This window comes from Mastigoproctus giganteus, chromosome 12 (genome assembly GCF_048544385.1).
Source record: "Mastigoproctus giganteus isolate SK-2022 chromosome 12, ASM4854438v1, whole genome shotgun sequence".
In the NCBI taxonomy this organism is placed as follows: Eukaryota; Metazoa; Arthropoda; class Arachnida; order Uropygi; family Thelyphonidae; genus Mastigoproctus; species Mastigoproctus giganteus.
In genome coordinates, this window is record NC_143586.1 from 60289661 (window position 1) to 60305744 (window position 16084).

The 16084-nt window shown below is 35.2% G+C and overlaps 1 protein-coding gene across 2 annotated transcripts in view; it reads right to left on the bottom strand.

The window, feature by feature from the left end:
• The window catches only part of LOC150077096 (papilin-like), a 724323-nt gene that overhangs the window by 264581 nt on the left and 443658 nt on the right, over positions 1–16084 (bottom strand). For both annotated transcript variants that reach the window (XM_090386252.1, XM_090386253.1), the window contains exon 20: positions 4627–4803. In XM_090386252.1, coding sequence (XP_090242378.1) covers positions 4627–4803 — 177 coding nt within the window. The remainder of the gene's footprint in view (positions 1–4626; positions 4804–16084) is intronic.

Below are 16084 nucleotides of genomic sequence, written 5' to 3' on the forward strand. Positions count from 1 at the left end.
AATGTATTATATAGGATGTTCTGATAATGGTAGGACAAACTTTGCAGATCAGTTCCACACACCAGAACAATGAAAAGAGTGACTGCAAATGCTTAAATTTTGAGCAATGGTCTCTTTTTAGTATTAGTAACCCTACAGAATACATTGAAGTCAGAAGCTTTCTTGCACTCTATGGCCAATACTAATAAGGGCCATTACCAGGGCTGTACTTATAACTAGGCACATGAGGCACTAGCTGGGCCCCCCCTTTCCTCTTGTTGAGAATTTCTACTCACAATGGGCCTTTGAATATATATTACAAGAAGAAAAAGGTGTTCTAACGTCTGCAAATAAATTATTTAATTCAAACAAATATTTATTTTAATTACCATTTCTCTGCCAAATAAATTATTTGTCTATATTTACATAGATATTTATTTGATTCAAATAAATTTTTATTTCTATACAGGTGACCCCTGCTTAACGCTGATAATTCGTTCCAGAAAAACAGAGAGCTAAGTGAATCCGCGCTAAGCGAGCACCGCATTCCCATAAGGTAACATATGTATTTGTGAGTTGCGGTCGGTGCCATAGGATATTTTCTAATCAATAATAAACGGTAGTGAAAAGATGCACAAATGTCGGTCAAAATATTTAATATTCAAATATTTGTACATATAAAATATTCTGCATTACATACGTATATAATTATGTGGTAACTACTTACATATCAAAATTAAACTTAAAATTCCAATTAAAATCATGAATTTAATTGATCTAAATTGATTTAATTTAATTGATAAATTTAATCATGAAAAATGTGTCGATTTTGGGTTGAACTTTGGTCGTCTTCCAAATAAACTAAAAGGGGTATTAATTTTAAATTCCCCACAGCGTTACCATCCAACAATAAAGTCAACCGATCCTTCGCCACTTTGAAACCTGGCATGTTTTTTTCTTCTTTCAATATGAAACTTCTTTTAGGCATTCGTTTCCATAAAAGTCCAGATTCATCTATGTTAAAAACTTGTTGAGAAGTATAACACATAATGACCCTCTTCAATAATTTTAACAAGTTCTTTTTTGAAAGTTTTGGCTCCTTGATCTGCACTTGCAGCTTCTGCCTGGATTTTAAATCTATTCAAACAGCTCTTACTAGTTTTAAGTGGTTCCACACTTTTTTTTTTTTTTTAGGTGAGTTTTCTTCAGATCATTATATTGGCTAATCTCTCTCTCTCTGTTTTTTTTTTTATAATTATTAACTTAACTGAATTCTGCATTGGATATTATCTTCAATAAAATTAGTTAGTCTTTCCATTTCAATCCTAATAGCCGGCCTAGTTGCACCCTAGTTGCTTGCAGTGGAACAGCTATCTTTCCCGCTGCTAAAATTAATTCTTTATTTTTTTTTATAATTGTTCTTACAGTTAAACTTACAAGTCCTAAATTATTGCACACATCCACTTGTCTTTGACCGGAATCGATTCGCTTCAAAATGTCTAATTTAATTTTCAAATTCAGTCTTTTTCTTACATTTATAGTCTTATAGTCGTACTGCGCCCAGACATTGTTGCTTTTTCATTCTTATCGGCCATTTTTAACTCTTCGAAAATGTAACTGCGTTGGTTGCATTAATTATGATACAATGTTCAAGTAAACTGTCCATTACGCACGATGTCTAATACTGTACTGAGTGATGACTAGACTTCAGATAAATGCATATAACGCAAATATTACAAGCAATATACTTGATCATTTTTTAAAATGTTGATCTCGGAACTACGTAACAAGTCACTGTACTGCAATTAAATTAGCGTGCGAGAAAATTTCACTGAGCGTGGGAAAATTTCTCAAGTCGGCATGGGAAACGTTTTAATGCTGTTTTGCTATTCATTTTCAAGCTATCAACTCCATCAAATGAAACAATTTCGTTAAATATGCCAAAAATGCAATCTGTAAAAGAGCGTTATAGTGATCTGTGACAGCATTATAGTCAGATACGGGTTATAATATATGAACAGTGCAGTGTTATAGCGAATCAGCGTAAAGTGAACCGCGTTATAACGGGGGCCTGCTGTATATGAGTGTGCAAAAAATATTTAGCACCCCTCTGTCATAACGCTAACAGAAACTACAGATGGAAACAGACATTTCATAGAAATAACAGAGATTTGGGGAGAGGATGTTTTTATCTTTATTTCCTAGAACAGTGTTTTTAAAGTGAGGTCCTCAGATCCTTGGGGGGCAGAGCTGTTGACAGAGGGCTTGCGAGTAATATTTTTTATTTAAAAAAATAACTTATTGAATACTTTTTAAATTAATTTTATGTGAATTTAAATTAAAATATCTAAATTTAAGCACCCTGTACAAATATTTATGTAAATATTAAAATAGTTCTGTTTTAGGTAAGAAAATAATGTAGTAAGAATAATATATAGCAACAGCATTACTATTCTTCAAAGAAACTCTTCATCTCAGATAAATGGCATGGCTGGCAGCTAAGCACGGGCTGATAACTGTTATTCCTTATACATCGTTCATTCAGAACAACAGAACTAAATCCTAATATATTCTCACATGACTTGTGTTCCCCAAAGCAACTTACTTTGAGAACAGAATCCTATAGTAGACCAGAAATGCTAACATCAACTGCAAGTTTATTTAGTTAACTGAATGTGCTTTTGTGTAGGAAATTCTGTTTCCACTTTTGGGTAACAATAGATATACCATTTAATTTCATATATACATGGAATCTGTGTTTTTTTTTTTTTTTTTTTTTACCTTTTGAAATTTAATTATTAATTTCCACATAATGTTCTTTCACAACTTATAATAAATAAATAAATTAATAATAAAGGTTCAGTTCTTTCTCCCACTCTTTTCTTCTTATATATATTAATGACCTTGCACTCACTGAAAATCCCATTAATAGCTTTGCTGATGACAGCACACTACATTTCACCTTCCAGTCTGAGAAACCTTGTCCTGTATAAACTGCTTTAACTTCTTGAATATCAACCACTAATTCCTTAAGTGCTTATCTCCAGGTAATTTCTAATGGAACAAAGAACATTTTTTTAACTTTAATCCTTCTAAAATTCTTATTTCTCAAAGTCTACTGCTTCTATGTTCATCTTTGATGATAACCAGAGTTCTAGACAAGAACTCTGAGTTGCATTTTAACATGACAGACCAACACAGATGCAAGTTAAAAACACTGGAGAAGAATGTTATACATAACTACAGACAGTAAAACTGAAGGATTACTGAAATATGACTAGTTATCTATCATATTTTAGTAATAAAGTAGACTTCTGAAGAGTAGACTTCTCATGGTTTCTGAGAAATTCAGGGGTATTGTTTACAGGAACATTACAAAATATGAACAAATATCACTCGTAATGAATTACATGTATTTCGTTTTTCCATCTGACCAAGACTTCAGAGGACCACAGAGATCCTAATTAATCATTCCAAAATAATCAAGAGTCTACAGCAGTGGTTTTCAACCGGGAATGTTGCTGAGGCACCTTAGGGTGCCTCAACAACATTCCATGAGTGCCACGTAATTTGGGTTTAAATTACTTAAACTTATTATTATTTTTTAATTTATATGTTTATTTCATTATAAAAAAAGTGCACAGTATCTTTTTAATTTTGCGGTGATCTATATAATTGATGTTTACTTAGTACCTCTGTATAAAGAATAAAATTATATACTGTATATATATATATAAGCTAAATTAAAATAGAATATTGCCAGTAGCATGGCAAACCAGTAGAGTGAAAATGAACTGAACCAAATAAAATAACAATAACAGAAAAATATGGGGTGGTTAAAGAAGAAAAGGGTAGTGTTGAAGCAACATTCCTAAAATAATTTAGAAATTAAGCCAATTAAGAGAAATTTAGCGGTGCCCCCTCAATGGCACCCATTTCCGAATTATGTAAAATCTCACTAAGGTGGAAACGTAAACTAACAACATTACATGACCAAATAAACTGAAAATTAATAAAATAAAATAAAATAGACTGACCATTATGCCCCATCTTGACAGAGGACCACGAGGCCAATAATAGTCAGAGAATCACTGCATTTCGAACGCTAAACAAATCCATGCAACGACAGAATGCTATTAAGATCAAACTGCCGATGCAATAGATTTGCATAGTGGTGGTCCTTATGCAGCGAAAAATAATAAAACAGAAAGCCTAGTACTTCCATGGCAAAACCACACCACTGACAAAACAATAGTTGAACAGAAAATATATAGAGACAAATTAGGCTATAGGATATATATATATATATAATTTGTATTATGAAATGTAATTTTTAATAAATATCATATAACATATATATATTTTTAATATTACACACACACACACACACACACACACACACACACACACACACACACACACACACACACACACACACACACACACACACACACACACACACACACACACAGAATCGGATCTAACAGGCAGAAAATAGAGTAAGAGTGCCACAAAATAAATAAATTACTTAGGGGTGCCGTTATTAAAAAAAGGTTGAAAACCACTGGTCTACAGCATTATCTAATTTAAAACTAAAACCAATATTTTTAAATCAGTCCACATTTGACTTATATTAAACAGACTTACCACTTCCTTCTGGGGTAACACATATTTGCTCACATTCTACCTGAGTATTAAAGCGATTTTTATTGCCATTGCATCCTCCATACCAAAAACGACTACATCCGCCATATGTCATATCAAAAAACCACTTAACAGTAAAGTTCTGACAGGAACCAACGTCACTACTCAAACTGCAAATCTCTGTTTAAAGAAAAAACAAGCATTAAAATATGTGAATTATAAACATAAATTATTTTTAATTAATTAACCATGCACACACACACACACACGCGCGCGCACACACACACACACACACACACGCGCGCGCACACACACACACACACACGCACACACACACACACACACACTACATAGCATGGAAAGAAAAGCAGATTCATTTCAAGCATGTTCAGATGTAGCTTCTGTAATTATAATTATAAATGCAGTATTATGGTCAAAAGTCTGTATCAGGAAGGTAATAATTATTTAGGTTATTATTATAAATGAAATCAATAAAATTATTCCATCTGTCATTAGTACTGCATAGTTTTATAAATACTATGTACAGGATGCTCTTCCCAATTATGGTTATGCTCCTTTGCTCCTGGGAAAGAATATAAATAAATTTTCTGTTTATACTCCAGGTCAGAGGAGTTTACAAGGCAAAGAAAATATAACAAACAGCACTGTATTCAGTAATTCACGGGCTTAAACACAATCACTCAAGGTAGGTGTACTTGTGCACCCTCATGCCTGACCACTCAGCTATGGCGACCTCATAGAGGAGGAATCTGCACTTGAATTCTCGTGATATGATGGGAAAATATGGAGAAGGTTCTTGAATCATCCAATATTTAACCTCAAAGATAAACAAAGTACAAATTCATAAAAAAATCATATAAAAAGAAACAGTACTGCCCTATAAGGGATCTAGCTTTCATTTGAAAACACTGAAATTGATTAAATCATTGAATGAAAGCCTAACCAAAATCAAAACAAACTTCCTGAGGCTTATGTTCAAGTGCAATATATCTATAAAACCTTCCAGTCAGTTAAGTTACATTTTGGGCCCAGGAGGGAAAGCAGAATTACAAAAATTAATAAGAAACAATGAAAAATTCCAAAGATGAGTTACGGCACAGGAACGAAATTAAGGCTTAGGGACCACAAAAATCAAGCTGAAACTTTACATATGATGCAATACACTGATGATTACCATGTATTGCATCATATATAAAGTTTCAATAATGGATTACAAGGATATTATCAAATAAGTTAACTTTATTAACACAAAATCACCAAACTGAACAGTTTGCAGAAAGATAACAGATGGTGCTATCTATTAGAGATCTACTGAAAATTCCAATCCCTTCCCCCAATCAAAAAAAAAAAAAAAAAAACCCTGGAGGAAACTAAAATGAGGATTTTTATGAATGGGTACGTCATCGTGTATACATAAGATGTATATACACATTGCAACTTAATATGTTTCAAACATTTCTAATGTGAAAAGTGAAGAGGTACGCCAAACAATAAGAAAAACATTTTACTGTGTGTAATTAATATTATTTATTAGCTTTTAGACATCTAAGTTCTCTATTGTTATTGTTTATATCTCTAAATTTATAAAATGCAATGAAGTGTTTCTCTTATTCTATGCTTCGAATAGCCTTTACATTACATTCCTGCATTTTTAAAATATTTATATACATTTTTTAGGATAGCTATTTTCCATAAAATTTTATGATAATTACAAATCATATTTTACATCAAATATATTTATATAATTTGAATAAAATATAATCAGCACAGGGAACTCCGTACAAGATATTTTATTTTATTAATAATTATTGGCCATTTTATTCAAAATTTCAGGATAATTTTAAAACTCCAAAGAAATAAATACTCTTTATCTGTGTGATTCTGTGAGGGCTGTTCCAGATTTATGATACTTTTTTTTCCCTTCTACTTCTGAAAAGTGATGTAGCATTCACGATACACTGCAGAAGTTGGCAATAGTATTCATGGGAATAATGATGTAGTAAACATTCTCTTCACTGCAGACAGTAGTGGGTAGCTTTTAATAGTGGGTCTCAAATATGCTTGGCTTTGTTTCTGGAGAAAAGAATCTGTGCAGAGTTGAATAATGTAGTTGCTGAAGATGAAATGCTAATGAAAAGAAAAGACAGCATCTGAACTCACAAATGATGAAATGGGTTTTCCACTAAGATGCCAAAACCAATGTTTATTTTCAACTGGAAAAACCCAACCAAATCAAATCCTTTGGAAAGGTTATAATAATTTCCTTCACTGGAAGCAGGGCCAGATTTCCCATTAGGCACCATAGGCACAGTGCATAGAGCCTATGAAATTTTTAGGGCCAACGAAGGAAGGCAAAAATTAAAAAAAAAAACAAAAAAAAACAGTTCACTCTTTTCACTGTGACAAACAAAAAACGAGCTGAGAAAACATGCGCAATTGGCTCTAGAAGCTTCAATTCAATACGCATAGGCTATCTAGTGCAGTGTTTCTCAAACTTTTTTAGTCACGGAACACTTTTCATCTCACAACATATTCATGGAACACTTATGAAACACAAGTTTAGCTGGAGCCAAAGAACTATTTTCTGATATTTTATTACATATAATGCACTGATCATCAGGAGCATCTTTATTTCCAACACATGTAAAGCCAAAATTCAAATAACTGTCATCATACTTTTGTTTTGGTCTTTTATTAGTTGGTTCCTGTTTTATCATTTCGGATTTTTGGGGAACAAAAGGCTGCGATTGTTCATCCTCACTTTGAAGTGTGTTCGTTTTCATCGACCACAGTTGCACTACTATAAGTACTTTGCTTCTCATTTTAAAGTTCCTTTTTCCAACCACAAATCCATTTTAATAATAATATTTCGAAATTTTAATAATTATCAAAAAAAATTTTTACAAGGAAGTGAGTTTAGTTATGATATCGGTTCGTTTCCCACTCTCCTTCAACCCGCGTACTCCAGGCTAAACTGCATACGAATGGCATATCAGATCACTTACATTGCTACTTTTTCATAGATGTTAGTACCTCTATGCAAAGCCCGCCAAAATAAAGTGTTCTCCGCTGTCTATTTGATTATTAGTCTATGCCAGTATATTTATAACCGGAAAAAAAAAAAAAAAAAAAAAAATATGTTAAATATTATAATGATACAAAAGTGGTGTACGCTACAAATATGCAAAATTTATTTATTTCTTTTAAAATTATTAATTACGATTTTTCACAGAACACTTGCTCACATCTCATGGAACAATAATGTTCCATGAGATGTGAGCAAGAAATTGCTAGATCAGCGTTTTCTCAAACTGTGTTTGAGAAATGCTGATCTAGCGACTACTCTCGAAACTAGAAAAATTGAAGTGATGGTCGCTCCGTCAATTGAGGTGGTTTATCATTTATTATACTTGAAACTTGAGTAGTGTTAATTGACATGATTAGCAATCAAAGCATTAAAATAGAAGAAACATTTTAATCCCCCAGCACATTCAGAGTAAAAGTGCCTAGGGCCTATGAATATCAAAATCTATGCACACTTATACTAAATATCTAAATATTGTGTGTGAAAATCAGCCTACTGAGTGTGAAAATTCAATGTGCATAGGTTACAACAATATTGGTATACTTGCATGTATACCAATGCTAGAAGTATAGTTAATAAATTTGATGAATTTGAGGTGTTGGTCAAGACATCAAAGGGATATTGTTGGGATATCAGAGACGTGGTGTCACACAGATATAAGGAATGCCGAACTGGAATTTGGGGAGTACAATGTGTACAGAAATGATAGACAGGATAGGAAGGGAGGAGGTGTTATGCTGTTAATTAAGAAAAACATAAAATCAAAAGAAGTGCATCCAGTTGATATAGATGAACAGTGCACTGTTGAGTCAGTTTGGTGTGACATAAGCACTGCGAAAGCAAAAATAAGAGTAGGAGTGTGTTATAGGCTTAATGACTCGAATGAGTAGAATGAACAATTGTACAGAGAAATAGAGTGGGCTAGTAAATCGGAATGTCTTATAATGGGGGATTTTAACTTCCCAGATATTGACTGGAACTTGTGGGTTGGGCACTCACACACTAGTCAGACTTTTATGGATTTATTGGATGATTGTTTTCTGCAGCAGCATCATCGAGAGGCAACCAGAAAAAGTAATACTCTTGATCTGGTTATCAGCAGTGATCATTCATGTATTAGGAATTTGCAGATAAAAGAACCACTAGGTGGCAGTGATCACAGTGTACTGACGTGGGATTTACTTAAAGATTTAATTACCATCAGGGGTAAAGGAAAGGGTTTTTGCTTCCGTAAAGGCGAATACAGTGGTCTCCGATAGTTTTAAATTCTGTACAGTGGGATAAACTGAGGATGTTACCAACAGTAAATTCTAAGTGGGAAGCATTCAAGGAATTAATCGTGGAAGCTACTAAAAGTTTCATACCTATTAAGAAATATTGTTCAAGGTTTAGGCCTAAATGGTTGTCAAATGAACTAATGAGACTCATGACAGAGAAGAAAAATGCATGGGATGCATAAAAATTATCAAGCGACTCAGAAGCCTATGGCAGATATAAGTTAATCTGTAATCAGGTCACAAAGGAGGTTCGGCAGGCGAAGGCAGGTTACGAGAAATCCTTGGCAAAAGATGCTAAGAAAAACAGCAAGGATTTCTTTACTTATATAAACTCTAAAAGGAAGGGGATGAATCTGATTGGTCCACTTGACATTGATGGTTCGACTGTTGATGATCCTGCTCAGATAGCAAACAAACTGAATGAGTGTTTTGCATCTACATTCACACGTGAGGAATTATTAAGGTTTGAAAATGGCAGAAGGTTATCAAATTGTAGCAGGATACTTAATGATTTTTGTAATAACTGAGAGCAAAGTGGAAGAGAAACTGTTGAAGTTAAACGTAAGAAAAGCACCTGGGGTGGATGGGATCTATCCAGTTATATTAAAGGAGGCGGCAAAGCAACTAAGCAAACCCTTAGCCATAATTATGAGCGATTCCTTGGACTCAGGGGAGGTTCCCATGGACTGGAGATGTGCAAATGTATCCCCAATTCACAAAGGGGGATCGGAGAGTGACACGAGTAATTACAGACCAGTTAGTTTAACTTCTGTTCCAGGTAAAATAATGGAGTCGCTGGTTAAGGATGCATTGCAGGATCATCTAGACAAGACTGCAGCAATAATTCAGACACAGCATGGGTTTGTTAAGGGAAAGTCTTGTCTGACAAATTTCATAGGATATTATGATGTGGTTACAAAGGAACTGGATGCAAAAAATAATTTTGATATCATATATTTGGATTTCAGGAAAGCTTTTGACACTGTTGCGCATGGAAGACTATTGTACAAATTGGAGCAGAATAGTATTAATGGTAAGTTGCTACAATGGATAAAAGAATGGTTAAGTGCGAGAAGACAGAGGGTGGTAATCAATGAGTGCTGCTCTTCTTGGACTAATGTTATTAGTGGAGTCCCACAGGGTTCGGTGTTAGGTCCACTGTTGTGTTGTTTTGTATATTTATCAATGATATTGATGAAGGTATATCAGGCTTAATGTCAAAGTTTGCAGATGATACAAAGGTTGGCAGGGTTGTTAATGACAGTAATGGCAGTGTGCTACTGCAACAGGATCTAGATAATTTGGGCAGATGGGCTAAGAAGTGGCAACTGAAGTTTAATCTTGACAAATGCAAAGTACTGCATATGGGTAGAAGTAACCCCAGAGAAACGTACCAACTGTGTGGTACTACACTTAAGGTGGTAGAAAATGAAAAAGACCTGGGAGTAATTGTGCAGGCAGATATGAAGTTTTCTGAGCAATGCAGACAGGCTGCCAGGGCAGGTCTTGGGGTTTTGTCAATGATATATAGGAATTTTGCTAGCAGGGAAAAGGAGGTGATTATCCCTCTGTATAAGGCAATGGTCAGGCCACGCCTTGAGTACTGCGTACAGGTCTGGAAGTCTCATTTTAGGAAGGATGTAGATTTACTTGAGTGTGTACAGAGAAGGGCAACAAGATTGGTGAGGGGAATGAAGGGATTCTCTTATCAAGAGAGGCTTAAGTTCTGCAAATTGCAGTGGCTGGAGACTAGGCACCTGTGCGGTGATCTGATTGAGGTGTATAAGGCCTTGAATGGGTTCAGCACGCTGAATTCTGATGGGATCCTTCCACTTGTTCAGATTACGAACCTAAGGGGGCATAAATTCAAATTAAGAAAGGACAGAAGTAGAATAGATGTGTGGAAATTTGCCTTTAGCCACCGGGTGGTTAATTGCTGGAACAAACTTCCATCTGTCGTTGTGGAAGTTGATAGGTTGAATAAATTTAAGGAGGAACTGGACAGGCATTTGGAGGGAATGGTGTGATTTTTTTTTTTTTTTTTTGGCTGATGCTGCATAAGCTCATACATTTGCTTTCTTGCATCACATGCCACTACTACTACTACTACTACTATATTATATTTTTTTGCTTTGTTTTAATAACCACCACCAATATGAATTATGTGCATATATCATTAGGACTAAGCACATGTCAAAGCCAGGACTTCCACATTGATTTCATGATATCATTAATATTTTTCACATTTTAATGAAATCTGATACATTCTATATATTTCCATCATTTTTCCAGTTTTTGTTGTTTTGAATACATCAGTCTAAAACAATTTGAATTTGTTTTCTATATAAAATTTTTATTGAACTTGTAAATTAATCAAGTCCTTTGATAAAATATTTGTCGAGGGAAAGCAGGGAAAAAAAGGGATAATTCATCAGAAACGTCAGTAGCAAGCTCTAGCTGTGGTACATAAAATGTGTTAGTGCATTAGGAGTCAGATCCTTCAGCAGTTGATTGTCTGCACCATGTACTCAGTGACTTTCTTCTGCTAATCCAACCATTTTAATAAGTCACATGATCTTCTACTATGAATTACTTTGGCCACACATAATGCTCAAAAAAACTGCAAGAAACGACATGTGCAAGACATATTATTGATGTGAGCTTTCATTTATTTTTTATTAAGATAAAATTATTGCTACAAATTTACATTGCACTTAATTCAAGAAAGGACAGCACTATGCTTCTTGTTCAGGCTGCACACAAGAGGGTATAAATTCAAATTGATAAGATTATTGTAGGATTGATGTGTGTAAGTTTGCCTTTAGCAAGATGGTGATTGTTGGAATAGCTTCCATCTGGTGTAGTGGAAGTGTGTCATCCCAATAATTCAAAGAAAAACTAGACAAGCTATTAGAGGGGATGAACAGGTGATGTGGGCAGTTTTTTTTTGGCTGATGTTGTATAAACTTGCTTCCTTGCATAATTTGTCTCCATTAATACTATTACTAATTGCACTGATTCTCAGCTTCCAAATTTTGAACAATGGCCCAAATAAACTTTAAACAGCAATTAATGATGTTGGGTCAACAGTTTTGTGGTACATGCATTCTCCATTGTGGAGGGCACTGTTAGTTTTGATTTCCCATTTAATTAATATTTTAGTCCAGTAGTTCTCAAACTATGTTACACTAGGTTTACAGAACACTAGTTCTATGCAAGCTGGACAAAGATTTTCTACTGCTGAACTGGAAATATTAATGGATAGAATTTTCCCAATTTTAACTTTTTCTTCCACAAATTTTTCTTAAATCTTTGGTGACTGCTACTACTTGTCTGCTAGCAAGTAATATCACATGACAAAATGAATGAAGAAGAAGGAAACAAATATTAAGGATGGGAATTTAATAAGGTACAACATGAAGTTTCGAGATGCAGATGATTTCAAGATGAATATTATGTAACATATGTTTCTATTAAAATTTACGTTATAATGCCATAATTGGAATAATTATGGATGAATTGGAAAAATGGATGGGATGCATATAAATTATTAGTTAGTCTGTAATCAAGTCACAAAGGAAATTATGCAAGCTAGGGCAAATTATGAGAAATTTTTGGCAAAGGATGCAAAGAAAAATAGCAAAAGATTTCCTTTCTAGTGTAAACACTAGAAGGAAGGGGATGAATCACATAGGTCCACTTGATATTGATGGTTCAACTGCTGATGATGCTGCTCAAGATACTGACAAGCTAAATAAGTATTTTGCATCTACATTCACACATGAGGAATTCTTTAGGGGGAATGGAGGCCAGAGGTTTTTTCAAACTATATAAAGGAGATATAGGATTTTAAAATAACCAAGAGGAAACTGAAGAGAAATTGCTAAAGTTAAATGTAAGAAAAGCACCTGGGCAGGATGAACTCTATCCAATTATATTAAGAGAGGCAGCAAAGGAGATAAACAAACCCTTATTTATAATTATGAGAGTATCTTTGGATTCAGGGAAGTCCTCGTGGACTGGAGATATGCAAATGTAACTTCACTTCATAAAGGGGGATCAAAGAGTGACATGAGTAATTACAGACCTGTTAGCTTAACTTCTGTTCCAGGGAAAATAATGGAGTCACTGGTTAAAGAAGTAATGAAGGGCCATCTAGACATGAGTGCAGTTATACTTCAGTCACAGAATGGGTTTGTCAAGGGGCGACCTTGTCTGACCAATTTGATTAGATACTAATGATGCAACGACAAAGGAGTATCAAAGCTTTTGATGCTGCTGCACATAATTTAATGCTGTACAAATTGGAGCAGTGTGACATTAAGGGCAAGTTACTGCTATGAATAAAGGGATGATTGAGTGGGAGAAAACAGAGAGTTGTTATCAATGAGCACTACTCTTCGTGGACTAATGTTATCACTGGATTCCCTTAGGGTTTGATGCTGGGCCTGTTTTTGTTTTCTTTCTACCTAGTGGCAGTTCCAGAAGACTTTTGTTTAGTGTGCTATTTTTAATGTTTAGTGGGCCCACTGTTGTTTTCTTTATTTCTTAATGATACTGATGAAGGTATATCAGTATAATATAGGCTGAAGGTATAGGCGTAATGGCTAAATTTTCAGATGATATGAAGGTTGGCATGGTGTTTAATGGCAGTAATGACAGTGTGCTACTGCAACAAGGTCTACAAAAATTAGGCACTTGGGCTGAGAAATGGCAATTGAAGTTTAACATCGACAAATATAAGCATTAGCATTAGCATTAGTAAAGGCACATGATTCAAGAAAGCAAGCTTATATAGCATCAGCCAGAATAAAAACAAATCTTCTAATTTCACCCATCCACTCACTCCAATTGTTTGTCTATTCTGCCTTGAATCTATTTAAGCTATCAATGTCTACAATGACAGATGGAAGTTTGTTCCAGCAATCAACCACACACACTGGCTAAAGGCAAACTTCTGTCCATCTATCCTACAACTGTCTTTCCTCGATTTGAATTTATGCCCTCTCAGACAATTATTCTGAGCAAGAGGAAGAATCCCATCAGCACTGAGAATGCTCAAACCATTCAAGACTTTATACACCTCAATCAGATCACCTCACAGGTGCCTAGTCTCCAGACACTGTAATTTGCAAAACTTAAGCCTTTCTCTGCACTCGCTCCAGCAGCTCTACATCATTCCTAAAATGAGGCCTACAGACCTTATACAGTACTCAAGGTATAGCCTAACCATTGCCTCATACAAGGGGATAATCACCTCCTTATCCATGCTAGAAAAATTCCTGTATATATCATTGACAAGACACCATGAGCTACTCTTGCAGACCATCTGCACTGTTCAGAAAACTTCATATCTGCCTGCACAATTACCCACAGGTCCTTTTCATTCTCTACCACTGTCAGTGTAGTACTACACAGTTAATACGTTACTCTGTGGTTACTGCTTCCCATAAGCAGCACTTTACATTTGTCAATGTTAAACTTTAGTCACCACCTCTCAGCCCATCTGCTCAATTTTTCTAGATCCTGTTGCAGCAGCATACTGTCATTAGTTGCATTAACAACCCTGCCAATCTTAGTATCGTCTGCAAACTTGGACATTAAGCCTGATATACCATCATCAATATCATTAATAAATACAGAAAACAACAATGGACCCAACACTGAACCCTGAGGGACTCCACTAATAACATTAGTCCACGAAGAGCAGTGTCCGTTGATTACCTGTAATGTTATTTGTTATTTTAGTTTTTAGGAGCATTAGCAACTAAGGCCATATTGCTCCGGGGATATGCGGTGGTCATTCCCTGACCTTTCCGCATCCTCCATATTTGGTGGTCATGGGCTTGAACCCCGGTCTAATCAAGAAATGTGTGCTACGCACTGCTGCTCCTGCCCACCTGGCTACAGAGGCACCCCATTGATTACCACTCTCTGTCTTCTTCCACTCAACCATCCCTTTATCGATAGCAGCAATTTGCCTCAAATGCCACACTGCTCCAAATTGTGCAGCAGTCTTCCATGTGCAACAGTATCAAAAGCCTTTCTAAGATCCAAATATATGATATCAACGTTATTCCCTGCATCCAGTTCCTTTGTGACCACATCATAGTATCCAATCAAATTGGTCAGACAAGATTTCCCCTTATCAGAACCATGCTGTGTCTGAGCTATATATCTGACTGCACAATTACTCCCAGGTCTTTTTCAATTTCTACCACCCTAAGTGGAGTGCCACATGGTTGGTATGTTTCTCTGGGGTCACTTCTACCCATAAGCAGTACTTTGCATTTTTCAATGTTAAACTTCAGTTGCCACTTCTCAGCCCATCTGCTGAAATGTTCTAGATCCTGTTGCATTAGCGCACTGTCATTAACAACCCTACCAACCTTTGTATCATCTGCAAACTTTGACATTAAGTCTGATATACCTTCATCAATATCACTGATAAATATACAAAACAACACTGAGCCCATAACCAAACCCTGGGGGACTTCACTGATAACATTAGTCCACAAAGAGCAGAGTCTACTGATTACCACTCTCTGTCTTCTCCCACTCAAACACCCTTTTATCCATTATAGCAACTTACTCTTAATACCATACTTCTCCAATTTGTACAGTAGTCTACCAGGCATAACAGTGTCAAAAGCTTTTCTGAAATCCAAGTATATGATATCAAAATTGTTTTTTTTTTGCATCCAGTTCCTTTGTAACCACATCACAGTATCCAGTCAAAGTTGTCACTATGGATTATTACTGCAGTCTTGTCTAGATGATCCTGCAATGCATCTTTAACCACTGACTCTATTATTTTGCCCGTAACAGAAGTTAAACTAACAGATCTGTAATTACTTGTGTCATTATGTTGCACAATGTTATTCTGTCGCACGGTTGTCCCACAAACACAAAAAAAATTTTGTGAAACCCCCTGCAAATCAAGAAGCAAACCAATGACCTTAAGATCACTGCATACGTTCCAACCATAATCCTGGTATTTTATGGCATGTAGGACCTTAGACATACTTTCATGACTTTCTTTAATTCCAGCTGAATGAAACACAGGAACTGATGGAAA